Source organism: Dermochelys coriacea, chromosome 15 (genome assembly GCF_009764565.3).
Source record: "Dermochelys coriacea isolate rDerCor1 chromosome 15, rDerCor1.pri.v4, whole genome shotgun sequence".
Classification (NCBI taxonomy): domain Eukaryota; kingdom Metazoa; phylum Chordata; order Testudines; family Dermochelyidae; genus Dermochelys; species Dermochelys coriacea.
Genome location: NC_050082.1, coordinates 14,703,839 through 14,728,441, shown reverse-complemented (window position 1 = coordinate 14,728,441; position 24,603 = coordinate 14,703,839). Strand labels below are relative to the sequence as shown.

Genomic DNA, 24,603 nt, shown 5'->3' with positions numbered 1-24,603 from the left:
CCATCACCATTCCTCATTTTTGAAGACCCATCCTTAAAAGACACAAATGATCCCCATTTTCAAAGCCTCATCTTAAGGTTGCAACAATGATCTTAATCAGCTCTTGTAGCTCTGACAAAAGCTACTAGAGAATGATACAAAGGGAGAGTTTAAGTCTCTTTTTCTGCCACGTACAGGTAATTCTTATTGGTAAGTTTCCTGGATTTTCCTCTTTCCCCTCCATGCACTATGCCCAGATAAATAAACTCCAGTTCAAATTTTAAAGGATTCAGAAGCATGTAGTTGGTCAGGACTGGTCACCCAGGGGCATCTTTTAGTATTTGCTTTTGTGTGAATAACAATTAAGGTTGTACAAAGATCCAAACTGTTTTACTTTTCTAAAAAAGACAAAATGTAAATGATCAGAGATATTTTTAAAATGCACTGAGAAGAAAACAACATTTTATACAAGGTTTAATTTTTAATAGATGTTGTGTGAGCATTATACAAAGTATGCAGCCAGAGCTGCCATTTTGTCCTTGGGTCTCTTTGGGTTGGGTCTCCCTCCAGGTCTCCTGCCCTTTCCTCTTCCTCGACCCTGCCTTTTCCCCTGTCCTCCACGGTGCATAGGGTGCCTCGTGGCTGCGTGCTTAAGCTCCACCAGGTCCTGGAACACAGGGTCACAGAAGACACAGCCTGAATGCTGTGTCTCATCACCAGGGAGGGGAGACTTAGCCTTATTAAAATCCACATCCACAAGGGCCGCATCACATGACTCGCAGGTCTCTGGCGACACTCGCACCTTGTGGGCATTTTCAAAGAAGTGCACAATCACATTGCATTTGTTGCAGGCCATCTTCCACTTGGGACCTGACGTTGGGTCTAGCACCAGAACCCCATTCTCGCATTCCACACACTGCCCGATTCCAAGCATGCTAAGCGAGTGCTGGCATGTTGGGTGAGTACACTCGTTGCAGCCCATCCCTAGGGAAGAGAGTAAAACCACATCATCAGAAACTTTGTGCTCTATTTTTGCATTTTGCAGGAAATGTGATGTAGGATTTAAACAGAGCTAAATGTACTCTATATACTCTGACATCCCTATGCACAATACAGTGGGTTAAGAATGGAGTCTCAGGCTTAACTCAGTCTTCTCAGCTCAGAAGTCTAGCTGTGGAAACAAGGAGAATTCACTAGTTCTGGAGTACGACACTCTTTCCCCCGCAACTTAATAAAAAATAATCACCCAATGATATAAAATTGGGTCCAAGACTTAAATAGGTAAGACCCCATTCCGATCAACCCATTACTATTCTGATGTTTGCTGTGGAACTACTCCATGGAAGTCAACAGTGGAGCTTACAGTATCAGTGAATCATAGCTAAGGTGGAACTGAAGTAGGACATGCAAAGCTCTTGCTCTGCACTGCTACAGCGATTGCTCTGAAGAGTTCTCAGTGTCACTGTACAATGAAGAGTAATGGAGAAATTTATAACGAAAATACGCTATGTCCCACTGAAAATAGATTTATGATGTCCACTTGTCTCTTATGGAGATTGTAAGCTGTTTGGAGCAGGGAACCACCTTTTATTGTGTGTGCAATGGAGCCCTGATCCACAACTGAGGCCTCTAAGTGCTACCTTAATACGAACAAGAATCATGATAATAAAAAAAACTGGTGTTTTAGCTAGAAGTCGGTCTCAGTTCCCAGGCTAAACACACCTCTGACCCCTTCTTGTCTCTCCTTAGTGCACTCCTCTTTCAGGTATCAGGCTTTGAGCCACCAGTTTGCCAGTGGTAAAAAAAAAAAAAAAAAATCACACGATTCCCACCCTCTCAGACCTGTCCCTGGGCTGCAGTCTCTTGTGTACCAACCATGATTACCTCTGCAAGACTGACTCAGATTCAGTACTTGCAGTTCCCTTTCCTCCAGGAGCTATAAATAATGGTATCCAGTGACCAGAGAGTCCTCTCAAAGAAAAGCATTGTTTATTTAGAACCAAAGCATTTCAAAGAAAAAGATCTTAAGATGCTGACCAAATCTACATACATGCCCATCTTTCCTTAAATGTACCATTCCCTTGAAGCCAGGAAAGGCCCCAGTTGTTTCAAACAATCCTCCAGAACTGTCAGTCTGTATTCTCCAGGGACAGCTCATTGACAACTCCCTTCCTCTCCAAAGGATCTTTTATCTAGAGCCATTTTGTTTCCTTCTTGTCTGCTTTTATAATAGCCTCCTATTAAGCTAGACCAATACATTCCTATGGGACGGCCCAATAACCCAATATAACTACACAGTGATTAATCTCACTGATCAGGTCACACACAGAATTCATAAAATTATTACACAGCAGCTCCACATCTGCCACAGTAAGATCGATGAAACTTAGCCTATTAGTTTGAAAGTTATCCTAATCGGAATGCTCAATAAGATGCATTGCATATATTGAGCATTATGAAGGATGCCCTGCATGTGCAGAGAGGCTGCTTTTAATTTATTTTGATTTATAAAAGCCGCTGTAGTTGTCCATCCAATTCTCAGAGTGCCCACTTTATAAACTGAAAAATACTACATTCCTGCAAACAGTAAAGGAGTTTTCATATTAAAAAACATCCCACTCCACATTACAGGTGTTAGAAAAAGGCTCTATTTTTAATATAACTGGACAAATATGAGACTGCTAAATACGATATTTTTCAAATAAATTATTCATTTTGGGGAACTTTGACAAATATTTTGCCAACACAGACAAACTTGGTGAAATTTTTCAAAGTAAAATGGTCAAAAATAACTTTTTTTAACATTAAAGTTGAGCTAATAATGAACAAATTTTAAAAAGTTAGTGAATAAAAAATTTAAAAATTAGTTAATCCCTGATTTTCCTTGCCTTTAACTCAGCTTTACCAGCTCTAGCAAGTACCTTCTCTCAGCCTAAAGGAAATTCACAGCAAGTTTCAAGATTAGTTCAGATGTTAAAATCAATCCTGTAGACAGGGATTTATCAAGGAAATCCTGTTAGATTCTTAACTTCAGGAACAGCCAGAAATGTGACTGAAAAAAATAGCACCTTCCTACTCAACAGATCTGTTCCTGTGTATCTTTAAGTCATAGCCAATTACCTTACTGATGAACAATTCTGAAGAATTCCTTTTAGCACAGAAAAGCCAATAAAGTTGTGGAAGAACAAACTGGTTTCTACTATTCCTCATTCATCATTAACTGAACTAAGATCCAATTGCAGAACCTTTGTTAGTGGTGCTGAAGGAGCAGAGAGAAGGCCCCAGCTTGTTTTTAGGAACTTGGTTAGAAAAAGCACTTTTTCAGTTCTAAACTCTGCATATTTGATATGGAGTCTTTGGGAGGCAACAGTTCTAGACACCTACGATTTGGTTTTGAAGTTATTTAGCTGAACAGAACAGCATTTTAGCGGTTGTACCACTGACTGGGAATCTACTAAAAATGCCCCACCAAAGACCAAACAAATAATTGATTTTAAAATTGTTACAATGTGGTTGATCGTTCTCTCTCTCAATGGAAGCTCTACCTTTTTTCATGTCCCTGAAGGGTGGATGGTTGTAACAGTATGGACATAGTGGGTAGCTCTTTCCTCTGGATCCGGAAGACCACAGTACCAGCTCAAAGTCATCCAGGGGGCAACGCAGCTCTTTGTAGAGTTTGATGGTGCCATTCTGGGGAAGGCTGTATGTTTCATCACAGTGAGAACAGTGCAGACGGCTTGGCTTGGCCTGGAAATAAGAATCTCCAAATAAGCTACAGCTCTGATCCACTTTGTAAGGTTCAAAACCTCCAGTAATGCAACTATTATTGCCACCTGGCCTGCTCCATGGGGAGAACCCCCTTTGGGCCTTTTGAGAAGCTCTATTACCTTTTACAGAAAGGCATCTGAGACAAGATACAGATGAACCCAAATGTATTAAGGCAAAAGATATTTTTAACCATTGATCTTCAGCAAGTAACTTCTGAAGTACAAACACAATCTCTAGTTACCTTACCTGGATGTACTTCATAAAACGATGGCATTTGCCACAGCGAGAAAGAGGTTTGCCTGTGGCAGCTAATGGTGAAAAAGACACTTCCATCAATTCATCCATACCTGCAGAAAAGAAATTGCATAGGTGTTGGAACCCTACTGCTACCTTTTTCATGGTGAAAGCCACTCATCTCTCTGCACAAAAAGTCTGAGAAAGGAGTCTGCTGAGCCAAAAGCAGACAAAATATTTACTGACAAACATGCTATATCTGTGCACTCTGTTTGCAAAACAAATATCTGTACTAAAAAAAGCTTTCTAAAAGAGCATGCATAAGACAATATATTTCAGCCAGTTTTAGTGTTTTGCTTCTTAATACCTACCACCATGCATCCAGGTTACAAATTTCAAGTGCGACTTTGTGTGTGCTATTGTGATGGGGTGCATTCAGTCTTAGCAGCTCCCAGCTGGGGGCCCCGCTGTCCTACTATACCCCACCCCAAGAAGCAAGTTTGTCTACAGAGGCTTCTCCAAAGAGGCTATTTTGGAAACCACAGAGACCTTGGAGGCTTGAAGGGCGAGTAACAGCGAATCAGGACTCTGCTGGGCCAGATAAAAAGGAGCTGTCTGACCTTAGCAGTTCAGTTCCTGGCTAGGAGAGGACCAGAGGGGCAAGGCAGTTTACTCTTCTCAAGCCAAAGGAACGTAAGGAATAGCCACAGTTCGTTTTTTGGATGCATTTTGCAAAGCTGGGTTTGCAGGGAGAAAGGGGACTTAGAACCTTAACCCCGAGATAAAAGGTGAAGCTAAAGGGCCCAGGAAAGAAGCAGCAACTAACAGAATTGAGAAGTGCATGGCTGTTGTTTATAGGGTCCTTGGGTTGGAACCCAGAGCAGTGGGTGGTCCTGGGTTCCCAACCAGCCACAGGTAAAGTGGCATAAATCCCAAGAAAGGTTTGGAGCTTATTTGGGAGCCTGAATAAAGGGCTGAATTTAAAGGGCCCAGAGCTGGGGCTGAAGACCCTAGGCAAGGGCAGACAGACTATTTGTTTATTGTACTCTTTAATACCCTGGAAGGGATTCATCTGGACTTGGTGACACTGCACGCCGACACTCCAGAATGAGTACCCTGTTAACAGCTGTTCATTCAAGTTCTCTGTGTACCTAGCCCCTTGAAAGGTTCTGAAGAATTATGGATTCTCTCAACTCCTTACCAACAATTAGCCAGAGTTGGAGAACTTCAGGTGTGAAGGAGCCTTACCTGCAATAGAATCAACAAAGTAGTGAAACTTCCTTTTGAAGATATCAAGGGTGTGCTCCAGAACTTGCTGATAGTTTGCTTTCCCTTGAGCTATCAAGTTGAGTTGCTTCTCTACTGCACTGCGGATTGTAGGAAGCACTAGCTCTGCATCTAAAAGTCAGAGACAATTGGAAAGCAGCTATTAAACAAGAAAGGAGATTGGCAGACAACACTGTGGGGGGGGGGGGCAGTGAAACTGACCATCCACAAAGAGCTCTCAAATGAGCAAAGAAAGCAAACTGAAATAATACAAATTTTTAGTGATAATGCTAGGGGTTTGCAGTAGCTTTTTAAGGTCTACTACCTGATTTCTTCTCTATAAACCCTCTTGTCCCTAGAGATGCAGTCACTGTGCTTTTCCTCTCCCCCAGTGGAGTGAAGAAGAGGCTGTCTCCAGACATCACTGCAGCTCAACATGCGATGGGGGGACAAACTGTGCACAGCCTAAATCCTATACTTCTGCAACAAGAATGAGCTCTGCAGTCCGGGGTAGTGAATGATCCTTAAAATCCTGCAGTGTCCAGAGTTTGCCAGAAATATAGTTAAATGAGAAGAAAATGACAGAAAATAAAACAGCAGCAACTGACCTATTTTATAGTAACCATGAACCAGAACAATGCCAAGGTTTGTAGGTTTTAATCTGCGACCACTCTCCACTGTGACATAGTTCCGCTGGCAGATATTGTTGATGTGAACTGGGATACTTGCATCAGTTCCTGCAAACACAACATCCTTCTTGAACACAAATTACAACTTTACATGCAATTATTCTGTTCTCTCTTCCCCTTTTACTGGTTTGTAAGTCAGACATTAACTCTCTCTCATGCCTTAGGCAAAGGATAACATCCAGTTCTCCACACTTTTCCACATCATTCTCCATTTCTCAGCTACTTCTTCCCTTTTTGCTTAAAAATTCATATGTTCTTTTCAAATCTGCAGGAATGACTTTTCAGTTACAAGAAATATGCAATAAGTTCTTTGCTTTTAACTTTTCTGCTGCTTCCAGGGAGACCGCTATTATGGCAACAGGTCTCTCATATTCTATGTTGTCGGCCTATATATATATATATATATATACACACACACACACACACACACACACACCCCTCCAAATGAATGAAACTCCACTAGCATAAGGGGGATAACTAGGCCTTTTCAGCAGGACCAGCGGTGTGCAGTTCACTGTACTTAAGAAACAGTTCAGTTAAAAAATAAATATAATGCTGAAATGTACATGCTACATTAAGATACCAGAGCCAACATGTACAAAGCATGCTGTAAAGGCAGGAAGTCAGTCCCTGGATGAAGCGAGCACATATAATCTCCGGTTAATTGAGGAGTAACACTGATGGGGTTATGCAAGGAATATTGTCTGGTGCTCTTTGGCCATAAGAGTAGTAGACATGAAATGAGATGAGGATAGGAGAGAAGGAGGGAGAAATGTGCGGACAAATCCTTGAAGGCCACCTAAAAGATGCCAAGGACTTTGATTTGTGAGGAAACATAAGCCATCATTGAACATATTTACAGGAACACTAATAGGCCATTTCTGACAGAGAAACTTCAGAAGAGCAACTCCTTGCCGTCTGGGAGGAGTATTACATCATCATGTAAAGGAGACACGTTCCTACCAATGCCATGTTTCTCCATCAGAGTGATGAGTTCTGCTTCAGTCAGGTAATCAGGAGGATTGGTTTGTTTCTCCAGCAGTTTTACTTCACTGACTGGGAAAACATCTCCCTTCTCACAGCTGGGGAGGCTCTCCTCTACCGGGATGCTTTGCCAGGGCATAATCTCAGTGAACCCTGTAAATGAAAATAAATGGAAACTGAACTGTTCCACAGCTTCCTAATTCTTTCTAATTCTAACTGGAGCTGTACTACACAAGTCAAGGCTGAGAAGCTGACTTAATGGCAGTTTGCACTGCCACATAGAAGACCGTGGATACCAGACTAAGACAAGGCCGGAAACATTAAGGAAACAACACACTGAACCTCTAGAAGGAGTTGCTTCCACCACCCAACATCAACCCCTCTGTGCTGATTCTGGAATGCTGTTGGCAGGCCCCAAAAGTCAGCCCTCCTTGGCCAGAAATAGAATGGCATAAGATTGAACTTCAAAGGAGCAGGAAGGGTTTTTTAAAATACCAACTGTGATTAGGCAAGATGAGCACAAAGCCTTAAATTATTTCCTTTTAGTAACAACAACGAGTTTGCCTTAGCAAATATAAATAAAAAAGACTGAAAAGCATACAATCTAAAACAGATCAAGTCTCCTCCTGCATGCAGGGGCAGCGCTTCTTAGCATGTTGTGGGTACAACTGGAACAGAAATCCTAAAATGGGTCACACTGGGAAATCCAAGTATGGGGATGAGAGCAAGAGTTGGTGGTGGCTGTTTTTTTAATATTGCAAAAAAATGCTTTAAATTCCCCCACTCTCAAAGCCCTTGCTTTTAGTTTAATTTCTCTTCCACTTTTTATTTGGGGTAGAGGGAGAAGAAAGTCATAACTAACCAAACAGTTGGTCCCATGTTTTCCTTACCTGGTGAAATAACCATCTTTCCTACACAGGTAAAATGTTCAGGGCCAATAATAAAAGAAATGGTGGTTTGGAGATATTTGCAATCAGCGCAGAGAGTGGCAATGAAATGTCTAGTGATATATTCATACAATCGCCATCCATCACCGCCTGAAGACATACAACACCTTGTTACCCACATAAAACCAACTTATGTTGCTCTATAGAATACTTGTTTAAAAAAAAAGTTTGCTATAAAAACTTTACAGGAAAAACTGGCACTTAAAGTAAAACAAATCTAAGAGTTCCCTATTTTCTCTTTTAAATCCACTCTGGCGAGGTTTGGTATTACAGCGTACATTGATTGCCTACTGATCTTAAAGGTACTGTAATATACAGGCACAAGAATGGTATTTCATCTTTAGCTCTGAACTTGCTTGCCATTATGAGTTTAAGTCAATTTTCAACATTAATATAATGTATTTTTCTGTAAATTAATCTACAGTTCCTCATACTTCTATTTCAGCTTTTCAGGAGTTCCGGTGCAGTCACTAACTTTACTGATTTTTTTGTTTATACACCAGAACAGGGTCAGTGACTCCGTTTTTTCTGAAAATACCAGTTGGGGTTTCCAAACTGGCTCCAAGACCTCAAGTACCCAACCCTCTTGCAAACTGCTCTGTTTTTTTATAGTAAGAGTTGTGTGTACCTAGTTCTGCTTCTGTTGCAGCTCTCATTGGAGTAATTGGAGGATGGTCTCCTGCATCATGGCCTTTCCTTGGGCGATTAACACCTTCTGACAACAATGCCTTTACCTACACAAAATGAAAAGGAGAAAGCAGAAACAAGCTGATAACACATCCAGTCTCTACAGACTAATCTGCTTTTCAGATCAAATCCATAAGATCACTAACCACAGAAAATACAGTTACAAATTTGTATATTGACTACTGAGGTCTACAGACCATTAGGAGATGCTTGTGCTATTTGAGAGCACGGATTTCTTGATACCGTTTTTCCTAGAACACTGGCCAAGAAAGAACTTGTGAAACTTTTCAAATTTTGCTTCATATACTTACTGTTTCTGCCCAGTAAGGGTTATTAGTCTGCTGTCTCAAAGATTCTTTCAAGTCAAAGTTTTCTGGATAGTGGGTTGTTTCTGTTCGAGGGTAGCTAATATAACCCTGAGTATAAAGTCGTTCTGCTATTTGCATGGTATGTTGTGGACCCATTCCTGGAAGAAAAAAAAATAATCAGAGCTATGCAGAAGATTAATCTCTGCCATAGCAAACATTTCCCCATGACAGGTCTTAAATGCACTACTATGGTGTGTGTATTTTCTACCAAAGCATTTCATGACCAGAATCTGCTACTTTACCCTACACTTCACTGCTAACAAATTCTCTAAATTACATCAATGCTGCTTTGCTAACACAATGATCTTATATTACGTTGTAGCTAGTTATCACTTGCCTGCACTGCTAACAATGTGTTCTAAATGTGCTTCCTTTATTTCATGAGACAAGTCAGAACCCAACACATTTTCTCTTGAGAACAGTTTTAAAACTGAAACGTTTACATCTCCACATTATCTACATACCCAAAGCAGCGCTGGCAACTCGTAACATTTCTACCGTGTTCAGCGCCAGTGGTCTCTGCTTTGCTTTCTCCTTCTTACTCACAGATTCTACCTTAAAACACAGAACAGCATTTCCCCAGTAAGTTCTGATCATGTTTAATTCATGATACTAGCATGAGTTTCATAATTCCTCTAACAGCACTACACAGGCTTATATTATCTATTTTGTTTTATTCTCTGGGCTAGGGTCCCCCAAGTCCCAAAATATTTCTTATTTCATGGAACTTTGATGGGGGAAGTTTTAGTAAAGGTTGAAAACCTGGCCCTAAGGTGTATTTGTGCTAGAGGCCAGTTTAGCCCCAAGGTTAGGGGATGGAGAGAGGTATCTTACTGACATCTTTACCTCCCACTCTCTCAGCTGCATGTTACTTCAATCAGCTGATGATTCAGTCCTTAATCCAAGTATAGTATCAGTTCTAACTATATCCACATTTGTAAAGGCTTCATCCACATTCTTGGAACCTTGCTCGGTTTAAGCACATAAATCCAAATATACCGTCAAACTAGTACTGTATAGAATGGAATTGGCAGTTAATTGGCTATACAGACTGTACCATACTATGTATGTACGACTTCTGGTTTTAGGTTTTACCAATAAAAACCCACTATACCAAAAAAAAAAAAAAAAAAAAAAAAACCAAAAACCTCCAGGTATTTTTCCAAAAAATACCAGAAATTACTACTTGTATCTAAGGGCTTGTCTACGCAGTAATGTGAACTATTGGGGTGTGATTTCTTAAATACATTAATTGGTCCGTGTAGGCTCTGCCGGTGCACATGAAAGGTTCCCGTGTGCTTTAACGTAGTGCCGTTTGAAACAGTATACTAGGAAAGATTTACAAAGAGGCTACTCTTTACAGTATATACAAACAGAAAGCCTGGAAAACCCTTATTTTTGGACAACTATGTAAAATTTAAAAATTGCTAAAAACAAATCCCCCAAAACAGAAGCCCTAACCTTACACACGACCAAGCGTTTCACTACAGGAATACTGTCGTATAAATAATTCAGTTCTGATTTATAAAAGTAGCTCTTGGGAAATAAATCTATTCAGCAAAGACAAAGCAGTATTTCTCAGTAGGTTTAGTAATACAGACTTCTTCTCTAAAGGAAGCCGCCTTCCACCATGAGTGATGCCAACTCCCAAAGTCAACATTATTATTTGTATTATCAAGCGCCTAGGTGTCCCATCCATGGATGAGGACCCCACTGTGCTAGGTGCCATTGGAAAGGGGCTTCCACTAAGAAGACTACATGCCTGTAACACTAAAATAACGTGACCCACAATCATAACTCTTCTACCTTTCATTCTGCATGCACACTAAATGGAGCTAAAACCAAGACAAAAAACGACATTTTATTGAATACCTTTTCTATTTCAGAATTAGAAGTACTATATAGCTATCTATATATATAAAACTTAGTACTTAAGCCATATGATATATGGCTTTACTTATACTTATTACTGTTCTTACCTTTGCTTCTCTTGCCATCTTGGTTATGTTTAGGAACATTTGAGCAATCTCCCGATCGAACACCCTGACTCTATCCCACTCCAAAGTGAGAGAACTTTCTTTTTCATGGTTCACCTACAGGGGAAAAAAAAAAAAATCAAAATGTTTTGTATTTAAGTACAGCTGACACACTCAAGCATTAACAACTTCCAGGCACCGTCTAAAGCCTCCTTTTCCATGGACTTCTGAGAAAGATGTGGATTCTTAGGGCCAGGGTTGTAGATGGCCTAGCTGGAGTTTCAGGGTCTGGTTAATAAGTTTCATTGTTCTTGCAGAGTAGTCAAATAACTGAAATATTGAACAACAGATTTAAAGTTCCTTAGTGATTGTGGGTGTTTTAAATTACATGGGATAGGCAGCAGATATATCAAAATAGTTTGTAAATATAGATAACTATTCCATTTGTAATTATCTTAGACAGAGATGACTAATACAATTCAGGTTTAAAATCCTGATCATAAAAATAAGTATCAACTTGCACCATCCTAGTAAAGATGCTAATAAACTTAGGCTCTCAGAGAACAGAAATCAACATTTGATGTTGACATTCAGGAGAAGCATATCATGCAGGACTGGTAAAGGAAACAAGAACTGACACACATTAGCTTTCATCTTTTCATTTAAGATATAGCAGTCTATTAGCTTTTTATAATCCTGCTACTACTTGTTTAAAGAAGTCAATGTACACACAAACAACAACTTTTTGGTTAATTCTCAGAGCTTTAACACCAGCAAGGCTAGTGAAACTGGTATGAGCTACCGAAGTATTCAGAGGACTCACCTGGCAATTAGTACATCGTGTGTTACACTTGGTTCAAAACTCCGAGGCTCAGCACTGTGTGTTTGGCAGGTTAATTAAATCATGTATTGACTATAACTAGAAAACCAGTGCAGGGACTTACTTACCTGAAGCAACCCATTTTGAGTAATCATTCTGGCTGAATCTAAGTTTAGATTGCTAGGATTCAAGAAGGTTGATAAACTGTGCATATAATCACTTTAATTTAAAGCTGACATCTTTGAATCTGTTCCATGAAGAGAGTGACCACATGCATATAAAATGAATAAAAATCCATCAGTTCTTTTGCCTATAATTTAGTCTATCTGAATTCTAGAGAGCTGTTACAAGTTAATACATAGACACAAAAATAAAAATGAATTTTACTGATAAAATGTGCACTAAATTTCACATATATAAACAAAACAGACAACTATGAATGGCATAAAAAGTTACCTTGGCTTGCAGCACCCAATAAGTTTCAGGTTTGAAAGACTGGATTTTATCATGTCTTTCTACACAGAATCCAAGTGTCGGGGTCTGACATGGCCCAAAGGAGATGAGTGAGCTGTCTAAATTGCCATATTTCCCCTGAAAATATTTAGTCTGAAACCTAAGAGAAAATATTGACAACATTGTTTAAAATTTTTTGCATGTTAATAAATTCTATTCCTTTCAAAAGGGGAAATTTTCATAAACTTACATGGATACATATCAATGTAACGACACACAGACCTTAGAATATTTTTTTCAAGAGTGACCAAAATCTTTAATAGTCAATTTAATAAATAAATAAATAAAATAAATAAATAAATGATCCTTCCACATAGGATCCTGCTACCTCTTGAAGAGACTGGGAAGGGAGATTGAGATAGAAGTCAGAGTATACAACATTTTTAGAGCCTGGTTCAGGAAGACTCCTTAGCTAGAGAACATATATATCAGAACTGCAATGGACAATCAGTGGCTCTCTTTCATAAAAACGGAATTAACAAATTTCACAAAAAAGTTAAAATTAAAAGAAAATTAGGGCTATAGTTTTAATTAAAAAAAAATATGTATAAAGTAGGTAAACAACAATCAGCACAAGAACAATCCGTTCTGTTACCTTGTAAATGCGCAGCCAATTCTCAGATCCAGCTCCTGGCGGGCATCCACTGACAGAGCCTCATTACGATTGGGTTCTCCCAGGGAGTTCATAGCATTGCAGATGTCTGTGTCAGTAATGGAACTGAACTTTGCTCTGTAAACAGTCTTTTCAGTGCCACGAGGTTTATTCATAACAGGAAGAACAGCATCAAGAACCTAACAGAAATAGAAGCATGTGTTAACAGTCATAGGAGGCAAGGGTTTTCGTGTCTGTGCATCTCTATAACAAAGATTACACAGAATAATAGCCAATATCTTACCACTTTCTTCCCACCAATGAGATTTCATGCTTTTCCATTAATATGCTGGCAAGAGCAGTATTGCTCATACACACATTAGAAACACGGTAAGGAATAAGCACATCATAAGCACCTATTTACTAGACACTGGCAGCTAGTGAAAGTGAAGAACTATTTCTAGACAAGTGCAATAAAGAAATACCCATGGGGTTTTGTTTGGCAGAGTTCACAGCATCACCCTGCAAAAGTTTGCCAGCTTCAATCTGAACCAATCTTTTAAGGCCTCAAAGACAATTCAGTCATTATGACAGGGCTAAATAAAGCTGCAGATGAACACAATTTTATTAAATAAAACATAGCAAAATCCACTAACGTAGTGTTAATTGCAGCTGCAGGATAGGTACAGAAGTAAGGCTGTACAAAGTGACACATTATATCCTTTTGTGGAAAAATTGTTAATTTTAATTCTATACCTATTGTGTCCCAAATCCAACTCTCTCATGCACTTTAAGGTGACCTCTACAAGCTAAAATTTCTACCTTCCCAATTAACAAAACACTGTGGTGGCCAAGTTTTTATAAAGACAATAAAACAACTATTCCGGCTGTGAGATGTAGAAGGACTTTCACCACAGATAAACAAAAGCTACAAGACTGATTTATGATTTTCAACTAGTGCCCTAGATGTTGAAAATCCATGAGTTATTCACGAAGTTATTCCATGCCTTAAAAATCTACTAGTCTAATTTGTGTAGCCTTTAGTACATATCCACAAACTAGTAAAATGCCTAGTAACACAATGTATAGTAAAACCTACATATGTTATGGTTTTATAATAAAATAGTAATGAAAATCTTACCTCAAAACAGATGTTTTCCCCCTCCTTATCACAATCCAACCATAAAACAATGTAGTCACAGCCTCTTCCTTCCACCTATAAAAGAAATTAAAGCTTTCCAACAATTGAAAAGCAACTTCCTTCTGCTCCCAACTCTTTCAATGTTAATATATTTATCTTCTACACTTGTGAATTCAAATTCCAAACTGGTGATAAAACAGGGACTTAATTTGGGGCAAGGGCCGCAAGAGAGCGGAAGGAGTATAGTGGCTACAGCATGGAACTGGGAGCCAAGAAACCTGGGACCATATTCTCCACCTTCCTTCCTCCCTCCCCTTTTTCAAAAAATCCATCTGAAAAAACCCAACTTGTTCTGTGAATCAATATAGTTATAATAAACACACACTGGTGTATGATTGTACTGTACCTTTAAACTAGAAAAAATCTCAGAGCAAAGAACTACTATTTATTTGGGATCTCTCAATGACTCTACACCTCAACAGCTTCATTGCATCTGGATTCTATTCCTGGCTCTGCCACAGATAACATGTATAACCTTGGGCTAGTCCTTTAACCTTCCTGTGCCTTGGTTTCCACATCTTTAAAACTGAGATACTACTATCTTATTTCACAAGGAAGTCATAAGGCTTAATTCATCATTTGAAAATGCACTCAATCCTCAGAAGGACAGAAATGCAAACTGTTATTAGAGGATTTCCAAAAAGTATTTTTTTTTAAAGCAACCCCCCCCGCACATTCAGCAATACAGCTGCCTTCTGGAGACTGCATCTGTGAGGAGTGATAAATAAAGGACATAACTAGCTTTAGCAAACAGCTCACTTTCCAGGGCTTATGTGTGCTACAAATAAAGTGAATTGTGAAATGAATGAATTGTGTGCCTGTTGTGCCCATTGTAAAAAGTGACATTAAGGGTCAAATTCGAAAGGCAACGACAAAACTGAATTCAGTGGGGCAAGGATTTAGCACTAACCCAACAGCCACTGATAACAATAAAAGAAGGCCTGGTGGATTAACAAAGAGCTGCCTCCTATAGTGAGGAAGACTGAACCCTGGTCTACACTACGAGTTTAAGCCGGATTTAGCAGCGTTAGATCGGTTTAGCCCTGCACCTGTCCACACTATGAAGCCATTTTTTCTGACTTTAAGGGCTCTTAAAACCGGTTTCTGTACTCCTCCCCAAAGAGGGGATTAGTGCTGAAATCGACCTCACTGGGTCCAATTTGGGGTAGTGTGCATGCAATTCGATGGTTTTGGCCTCCGGGAGCTATCCGAGTTCTCCAGTGTGACCGCTCTGGACAGCGCTCTCAACTCAGATGCACTGGCCAGGTAGTCAGGAAAAGCCCCGCAAACTTTTGAATTTCATTTCCTGTTTGGCCAGCGTGGTGAGCTGATCAGCACAGGTGACCATGCAGTCCCAGAATCGCAAAAGAGCTCCAGCATGGACCGAATGGGAGGTACCGGATCCGATCGCTGTATGGGGAGACGAATCCGTGCTATCAGAACTCCGTTCCAAAAGACAAAATGCCAATATATTTGAAAAAAAATCTCCAAGGGCATGAAGGACGGAGGCTATAACAGGGACCTGCAGCAGTGCCGCATGAAACTTAAGGAGCTCAGGCAAGCCTACCAAAGAACCAGAGAGGCAAATGGCTGCCCTGGGTCAGAGCCCCAGACATGCCACTTCTATGATGAACTGCATGCCGTTCTAGGGGGTGCCCCTACAACTACCCAAGCCCTGTGTGTGGACTCCGTCAATGGACTCTCACGCAACAGGGATGTGGATTTCGGGGACGAGGAAGATGAGGAGGAGGTTGAAGCACAGCAAGCAAGTGGAGAAACCATTTTCCCCAACAGCCAGGAACCGTTTCTCATCCTGGATCTAGTACCCTCCCAACCCACCGAAGGCGGGCTCCTGGACCTAGAAGGCGGAGAAGGGACCTCTGGTGAGTGTACCTTTGTAAATATAATACACGGTTTAAAAGCAAGCATGTTTAATGATTAATTTGCCCTGAAGTCTTGGGATGCATTCGCGGCCAGTACAGCTGCTGGAAAAGTCTGTTAACGTGTATGGGGATGGAGCAGAAATCCTCCAGAGACATGTCAATGAAGCTCTGCTGGATGTACTCCCAAAGCCTTTGCAAAAGATTTCTGGGAAGGGCAGCCTTATTCCATACTCCATGGTAGGACACTTTATCATGGCAGGCCAGCAGCACGTTGTCTGGAATCATTGCATAACAAATCATGGCAATGTATGATCCTGGTGTTTGCGGGCATTCAAACAACATCCATTCTTTATCTCTCCGTGTTATTCTCAGAAGAGTGATATCATTCATGGTCACCTGGTTGAAATAGGGCAATTTTATTAAGGGGACATTCAGAGGTGGCCGTTCCTGCTGGGCTGTTTGCCTGTGGCTGAACAGAAATCATTTCCATTGTTACCCACGTGGTGGGGTGAGGGGTGAAGCAATCATCCCAGAGAACTGTGGGAGGGGGTGGTAGTTGGATTTGTGCTGCACGTTAACCCAAAAATCGCAGCCCCTCCTTTTCAATGGCCAACCCATTGAAAGGGTCAATCCAACGGGTGCTTGGTATGTGAAATGGGGGTGCTGCTGTTTGAAACCATTCCCACATGTTAGAAAGGTTAAAGAAGCCAAAAGACTGTGGCTTACCATGTCTGCCTGCAAGCCAAATTCTGTTGCCCGCCAGCCCTGTGTGTGTGATCTCTCACACCAAACCAGCAGGCCCTCGATAGAAGAGGCAAAATGTGACCTTGTAAAGAAACCACATGTGCTATGTAATGTTAACAGCTTGGTTCACCATGAAAGAGTCTACCCATTGTTCTCTAAAGTGTCTCTTTTTAAAAGACTAATCTCCCTTTTTTCCCCTCCCGCAGCTGCAAATATTTCAACCATCCCCCTATCACCACCATCCCAGAGGCTATCAAAGATTAGAAGCCGAAAAAAACCGCACTCGTGATGAAATGTTCTCTGAGCTCATGCAGGCCTCCCACGACGGAAGAGCCCAGCAAAATGCGTTGAGGGAGACAATGTCAGAGTCCAGGAAAGCACAAAATGAACGCGAGGACAAGAGGGACAAGTGAGAGGAGAGGAGGGATGAGTGAGAGAAGAGGAGGCAGAATACAATGCTGAGGCTACTGGAGGATCAAACTGATATTCTCCGGCATATGGTTGAGGTGCAGGAAAGGCAGCAGGAGCACAGAGGAGCAGGAGCTGCTGTGTAGGCCCTCCTCCCCAAGTTCCATAGCCTCCTCACCCAAACGCCCAAGAATGCGGTGAGGGGGCCTCCAGTCACCCAACGACTCCACCCCACAGGACTGCCCAAGCAACAGAAAGCTGGCATTCAATAAGTTTTGAAGTGCAGTGTAGCCTTGTCCTTCCGTCCTCCCCCACTCCACCCGGTGCTTCCCTCCTCCCCCACCCCTCCCAGGCTACCTTGGCAGATATCCCCCCATTTGTGTGATGAATTAATAAAGAATGCATGAATTTGAAACAATGGCTTTACTGCCTCTGCAAGCAGTGATCAAAGGGGGGAAGGGAGGGCGGCTGACTTACAGGCAAGTAGAATGAACCAAGGGGGTGGGTTTTCATCAAGAAACAAACAGAACTTTCACACCATAGCCTGGCCACTCATGAAACTTGTTTTGAAAGCTTCTCCGATACACAGCGCGCCCTGCTGTGCTCTTCTAACTGCCCTGGTGTCTGGCTGCATGTAATCAGCACCCAGGCAATTTGCCTCAACCTCCCACCCCACCATAAACATCTCCCCATTACTCTCACAGAGATTGTGGAGCACACAGCAAGCCGTAATAACAATGGTAATATTGGTTTCACCGAGGTCTAACCAAGTCAGTAAACTGCGCCAGCGCACTTTTAAACATCCAAATGCACGTTCTACCACCGTTCTGCACTTGCTCAGTCTATAATTGAACAGCTCCTGACTACTGTCCAGGGTGTCTGTGTATGACTTCATGAGCCATGGCATTAAGGGGTAGGCTGGATCCCAAAGAATAACTATAGGCATTTCAACATCCCCAACAGTTATTTTCTGGTCTGGAAAGTAAGTCCCTTGCTGCAGCCGTTCCCACAGACCAGAGTTCCTAAAGATGCGAGCATCACGTACCTTTCCCAGCCATCCCACGTTGATGGTGAAACATCCCTTGTGATCCACCAGTGCTTGCAGCACCATTGAAAAGTACTCCTTTCGGTTTATGTACTGGCTGCCTTGGTGGTCCGGTCCCAAGATTGGGATATGCATTCCATCTATCGCCCCACCACAATTAGGGAATCCCACTGCAGCAAAGCCATCCACTATGACCTGCACATTTCCCAGAGTCACTACCCTTGATAGCAGCAGCTCAGCGATCGCGTTGGCTACTTGCATCACAACAGCCCCCATGAGTAGATTTGCCCACTCCAAATTGATTTCCAACTGACTGGTAGCTGTCTGGCATTGCAAGGTTCCAGAGGGCAATTGCCATTTGCTTGTGAACTGTGAAGGCTGCTCTCATCTTGGTATTCTGGCACTTCAGGGCAGGGAAAAGCAAGTCAAAGTTCCATGAAAACATCTTAAACAAACAAAAGTTTCGCAACCATTGGGAATCGTCCCAGACCTGCAACACTATGTGGTACCTCCAGTCTGTGCTTGTTTCCCAGGTCCAGAATCGGTGTTCCACGGCATGAGTCTGCCCCATGGCCACCAGGATGGCCAAATTGCCGGGGCCCGTACTTTGAGAGAAGGCTGTGTCCATATTCTCATTACTCTCCTCACCATGCTGCAGTCGCCTCCTCGCCTGCTTTTGCAGGTTCTGGTTCTGCATATACTGCATGATAATGTGCATGGTGTTTAGAGCTGTCACAAGTCCCGCGGTGATCTGAGCGGACTCCATGCTTGCCATGGTATGGCGTGAGCAGGAAAGCAGAGTAGCGGTGGGTGGATGACGATGCTGACAGCAATATGGTGCCCACACGGAAAAAAGCGTGAAACGATTGTCACCCGTTGCTTTCACGGAGGGAGGAGGGGTAGGCTGGCAGCAGATGGTGCTGCTGGCTGGGAGAGCTATCCCTCTGCCAATATTCCAGGCAGGACTGAATCTCCATTAGACAAAACTTAAAGAAGAGAATGACCTGAGTGACTCCCATTTATGTGCAGGGGCCCCCTACAGACCTCACCGAGGTCCGCCAGGAGCACCTATGTCTGCCCAAGTGCCCCATCGACCTGACCAAGGCCGACCAGAGTACCCAGGAGATGATGAAGACGGCTACTGGTCGTACTGCACTATCTGCTGCCACAAGGCAATGAACTGCTGCTGTGTAGCAATGCAGTCCCACGTCTACCAGCACCCATGAGATGTATGGTGACTGTGGGCTGAGCGGGCTCCATGCTTGCTGTGGTATGGCATCTGCATGGGTAACACATGAAAAAAGGCACAAAACGATTGTCTGCCGTTGCTTTCACGGAGGGAGGGAGGGAATGGGGGCCTGATAACATATACCCAGAACCACCCGTGACAATGTTTTTTGCCCCATCAGGCATGGGGATCTCAACCCAGAATTGGCAGCGGAGACTGCGGGAACTGTGGGATAGCTACCCATAGTGCAACACTCCGGAAGTCGGCGCTAGCCTTGGTACTGAGGGCGCACTCCGCCGACTTAACGATCTTAATGGTTTTAAGTGGGGACACACACAACCGACTGTAAAAATCGTTCTAAAAATTCGACTTCTATAAATTCGACCTAATTTTGTAGTGTAGACATACCCTGGCTATGGCTACGCTACAGCTTGTCAGTATAAGTTATGTTGCTTAAGGGCATGAATAAGCCACTCCCCTTAGCTACCTAAGTTACACCAATCTAAGCACCAGTGGGGACAGTGCTGTCAGTGGGAGAGCTTCTTCTGCCAACAAAGCTACTGCTGCTTGCAGTGGCTGGAATTATTAAGTCCACTGGAGAGCTTTCCCCCATCGGCTTAGAGCAGGGATCTCAAACTCAAATCACCACAAGGGCCACATGCGGACTAGTACATTAGCCCAAGTGCCACATCACTGACACCTTTTCATACAAAGATGCAAAAGCCCCCTCCTCTGCCCCCACTCCACCCCTTCCATGAGGCCCCACAACTGGATACAGTATTCCAGCAGCAATTGCACTAGGGCTAAATAAAGAAGCAAGATAACAAGGGAATCTCAAGCAGGAGTAGAGAGGTTATGTATCCAAGGGTTGCATTTGCCCTTGAGGCCACAGCATCACATGAGAGCTCGTGTTGAGCTGATTATGCACGGTGATCCCCAAATCTTTTTCAGATTCACTGTTTCCCAGGATAGAATCCTCACATTGTGGATGTAAGGCCTATGTTCTTTGTTCCTAGATGCATACATTTAGTCATGCTTGTAGTCAGAGAGAACACTAACCATTTAATTCCACCCCCCCACCCAAAAAAAACAGCTTTAAAATACATCTCATAAAGAGTACCTGTAAAAATTTCACCATAGTCAATTTGGGGTTAGCTTCTTTCTTTTCTGTAGGGGCTTTGCTAAAAAGTTCTGCTGGATCCACTTTGTCCCAATTGTTATATTTTCCTGAAATGGGAAAGAGTAGTATCGGGCGTTCTAAATACCTTAAATGAAACATTTATTGTACAAACACATGGCTTTCAAAGCATATCATAGCATGTTGTCTTCAGAAATAGCATTCTTTAGGGAAGTTCAGTCCTTCATACTCCTCCACCAGGTACCATAATGACCTCTAACTTTGATTTATATTAAGATCAGTAATATTTTAAAAGGGATATCAATTAATAACACATTTCTAAGGGAAATTTGTTTTGTAACACATTGCTATAACTGAAAGATTAGAGGGAGGAGAAAAAAAGACTATTTTTCTCTATTTCCGCAATTTACTCACTTTGAGCATTTAACAGTCCTTTATGCATAGACAATTTCATTGTTTCTCCTATATAGTCAGTTGGGTCCCATTAGCTTGTTTCATCTTCCATATCTCATAGTCATTGTTGATTGTAATTTCTAGCACTAACATAGTGCTGTACATCTTCAAAGCACTGTGCAAACTATTTAATCCTCATAACACCTGTGAGGTAGTTAAGTATTATCTTCATTTTACAGATGAAAAAACAGTTGTCAAATGACAATCCCAATGTCACAGAGTGAGTCAGTGACAGAGAGAACATTAGAAACCAAGGAGTTCCTCGTTTCCAGTCATGTACTTAAGCCACTACACAATGCCTGGAATATTCCATAACACGTTAGACAGTGCCCTTTTAATAATATTTTACATTTATAAAGTACCTTCCATTCAAGAATCTCAGTGTGTTTACAGATTAAAATAATGGAGGCACAGAGAAGGTAAGTGACTTGCCCTAGATCTCACAGTCTGTTGCAGTGTCAGGCATGAAACCTTGAGCTTCCAACTCTAGTCCCATGTCTTAACCCAAAGGCTATCCTTCCTTTCACCCTCCTTTCTCTTATCCAATTTTCACTGCAGCACTTACTCTGATTTTACCGTCAGAGTTAACTTTGCACCAGTGTTGTAGTTGTTTTTTAAATAGTTGCACAAACTGCTCAAATCCAAACAGATAACAGATAGACAATACCTATGAAATCCAGAGTCATCACATGACCACACACAGATGTCATTTTGAAGTGGACACTCTGCCCTATGAATGATCCCGTGTACTCATGTACAGAGCATGCTCCATTCAGCCCTTTATGGGAGGTCATGTTTCCTGTTACAATAAAAATAATTATTAACAGGCACTAAAATACTGAAAGAAATCTTGTTTCTTGCATCATGAAATTCACTCTTCCCTCTGTATCTCAACTCAGATTTCCCTGAAACCCTTTTCCACTCTCTAAACAAGTTTCTCTCCTGCCAACTCCCACCCTTTGGGCCTTTATTAACACATTTCTATTTAACATACTCCAAACTTCCTTCCTCTCCTCTTTCAAAAATTCCTTCTGAAAGCTCAACTTGTCCTGTGGATCAAGATAAGTATAATGAACACACTCTTCCCTATACATGATCTGTACTGTACCAGCTCATGCCTTTAAGGCAGAAAAACCTCAGAGCAAAGGATCTGCTATTTATCTGGCATCTCTCAACAACAGTACACCTCAATGTACAGTAAAAATACTATATTAAATAACAAAAATAGACTCCTGTAACAGAGGCTGCTACTTTATTTTTCAATTTTATGGTTGTCTGAGGTTACGGGTAAATGGAATGATGCAGAAGAGCTTTATAAAAAGCTTTTAAATTCTGAGTGCCATGCTGCTTCTTCATGATCAGCTTGTCTGCAGCTGGCAGCCAAGATTAACATTGGGAGGTGACAGCTGCCCAACAGCATCCAAGTTAGCTGTCCAGGGTTTTTTTTTAGCTCCCAACTTCCCTGAAGTCTAGTAGTCTTTGTAACATGCAGCAATTAGTAAACTGCTTCACTTCCAAGCAAAGCCATACACTTATATGTTCTAATGGATTTAGTCCCTACATCACAAATATACTGTTTGTCAGAAAGAGAGACAAAAAAGGCTGAAGAGATTAGCACATTTTCCATCTTACCTCTGGAGAGGATCTTGGCTATAGACTGAGCCAGAGAAGGCTTCTCTGCAACCATAAATATGGTCTTCATTTTCAGTTGAGGAATTCAAAGGGCTTCAGGCCTTAATCATGGGATTTTAGCCTAGCATAAACTATAGTTTGTTCTCACTGTTATCCTTCAATCTAAAAAAAACAAAACAAAAACACAACAGCTCAAAATTAAATGAAATCACTTGTGGAAAAAATGGTGTACAAAAATGTGTCAACAATTCACATTTTCCTGTTCCTAATTATTTTCAAATAGCTATTCCTTTTCTCTAGGATTGTCTTTAGGTTAGATTGTCCTCTGGTTACTTACCACTGGTATCAGCATTTCTATTAACATGCAGAGGTTTATAGCTTGTCTAAGAATTCACTCCAGGATGAAAGCTGCCATAGTTTTCCAACCAGAAACTCCTTTGAGGGCTACAGACACTTTTAAATGACTGGAGAAAATAGAAATTTCCATTTTCGGAAGCCTACTTTAAAATTCTGTGATTTTTTTTCCCACTCATCAAATACTGCTCTCCAGGATGGATGATCCATAATAGGAACTAGCTTTCTTAAACACTGTTTCTTCAAGTCCAAAACAAACTAAGTAGTTCTCTCATTCCCCATCTTCCTCTTCCATGTTATCTAAACCAGTGGGTCTCAAGCAGGGGTCCAGGGCCCCTTGGGGAAGCCTCAAACAGGTTTCAGGGGGGTCCACCAAGCAGGGCCAGTGTTAGATTCACTGGGGCCCGGGGCAGAAAGCTGAAGCCGAGCTACATGGGGCTGAAGCCCAGGGTCCTGACCCCTGCCACCCAGGACAGAAGCCAAGGCCTGAACAACTTAGCTTAGTGCAGGCCCCCTGTGGCATCGGGCCCCAGGCAATTGCACGGCTTGTTACTCCCAAAGGCAGGCCCTGACTCTTCTATGCAGAAAGCCAGTAGCACGGGTGGGCTGTGGAGTTTGTATAGCATGTTGGGGGGGCCTCAGAAAGAAAAAGGTTGAGAGCCCCGATCTAAGCCACAGTCCGACCCCCCGGGCTCTGGGGTGCTCTCGTCCGCAACTCCTGAGCGACGCCGGGATTTTCACGACGCTAATTCCACAGGAAACCCGATTTCACTTAATCGTAAAGCGACCTGTGAGGCTCGCAGTCCCCGGAGGGCAGCGGAGGCGGCTATCGCAGCGCCGTGGTGACACCAGCGCTCACAGCCGCTGTCAGCGGGGCCCTGGGGGCGCCAAGGGCCCGATCCCGCAGGCGGGATGCCGGACAGGGAGCGCTGGGCCCGGCCCGATCTCACCGCAGCAGCGGGGCCCCCCGCGGGGTACGCTCCCAACCTGCTCGGCCCAGCAGCGCCCGGCCGCTTCCGCGGAGACACCCTGACAAGGCGAAGGGCTCCTGGGCCCCGTCCCGGTGCCTGCTGCGGCGCTCGACGGGCCGAGTCCCGCCGGGGCGGTACCGGGGTCGCCCCGCCAGCCCCGGACCCAGAAGGCGCCCCCCGTAGCGGCACGCTCACCGGCCCCACAGCCGCCGTGCGCCGCCATGGACACCGCATCCACCGCCGGGTCACAAGCGCCGGAAACCGCCGCGGGGCACTGACACCCCCGCTCCCAGACGGAGAGCGAGCGAGCGAGCGCGCGCCGCGCCGCGCCGCCCCGCCCCGCCTTCACGGAGATGCTCTCCGCCCATTGGCTCCGCCGCCTGCCCTGAGGGAGATGCTCTCCCCCATTGGTCCCGCCCTCTGGCCTCAGCGGGAGGCTCTCCTCCCATTGGCTCCGCCGCCTGCCCTCAGGGAGGTGCTCTCCCCCCCCCATTGGCCCCACCGCCAGCCCTGAGGGAGATACTCGCCTCCCATTGGCCCCGCCCAGGGGGAGCCTCTCCGCCTATTGGCTCCGCCGCCTGCCCTCAGGGAGATGCTCGCCCCCCATTGGCCCCTCCCCCAGGGACTGCCTCTCCTGCCCCTCTCCTGGAGCTGCACCTCCCCCGCTCCACAGAGCGCAACCCCCTCCCCCTGGGCCCCGCCCCTGCTCACAGGCCCTCTCGG

At 43.2% G+C, this 24,603-nt stretch overlaps 1 protein-coding gene across 7 annotated transcripts; it reads right to left on the bottom strand.

The window, feature by feature from the left end:
• Positions 1-440: 440 nt before the first annotated feature.
• TOP3B (DNA topoisomerase III beta) lies at positions 441-24,307 on the bottom strand. 7 transcript variants are annotated; one of them, XM_043497910.1, is made up of 19 exons: positions 24,076-24,186; positions 22,893-23,019; positions 22,556-22,717; positions 21,591-21,722; positions 20,453-20,559; positions 13,965-14,039; positions 12,827-13,023; positions 12,175-12,331; positions 10,902-11,015; positions 9,387-9,477; positions 8,866-9,020; positions 8,496-8,601; positions 7,811-7,957; positions 6,900-7,073; positions 5,856-5,984; positions 5,230-5,379; positions 3,994-4,094; positions 3,525-3,726; positions 441-963 (listed from the first exon to the last, which is right to left on the bottom strand). In XM_043497910.1, exons 3-19 carry the CDS (start codon positions 22,623-22,625, stop codon positions 482-484), a joined length of 2,589 nt encoding a protein of 862 aa, XP_043353845.1. In that variant the 5' UTR covers positions 22,626-22,717; positions 22,893-23,019; positions 24,076-24,186; the 3' UTR covers positions 441-481. The 7 variants fall into 7 exon arrangements, with proteins under 7 accessions (XP_043353845.1, XP_038229571.1, XP_043353847.1 ...); XM_043497916.1 differs by lacking the exon at positions 22,893-23,019 and adding an exon at positions 1,709-1,771 and having other exon boundaries at positions 826-963; positions 24,076-24,234; XM_043497915.1 differs by lacking the exon at positions 22,893-23,019 and adding an exon at positions 1,702-1,771 and having other exon boundaries at positions 827-963; positions 24,076-24,234.
• Positions 24,308-24,603: the final 296 nt, after the last annotated feature.

Bases quoted from the DNA above. Each gene is read 5' to 3' on its own strand.
- TOP3B (XM_038373643.2), bottom strand. From the start codon at position 22,625: ATGAAGACCATATTTATGGTTGCAGAGAAGCCTTCTCTGGCTCAGTCT. The intron at 12,332-12,826 runs GTAACAGAACGG...ATTTTCTCTTAG, and splicing joins ATTGGCTGCGCATTTACAAG to GTTTCAGACTAAATATTTTC. The intron at 3,727-3,993 runs GTAAGGTAACTA...TCTTATTTCCAG, and splicing joins GTTTTATGAAGTACATCCAG to GCCAAGCCAAGCCGTCTGCA.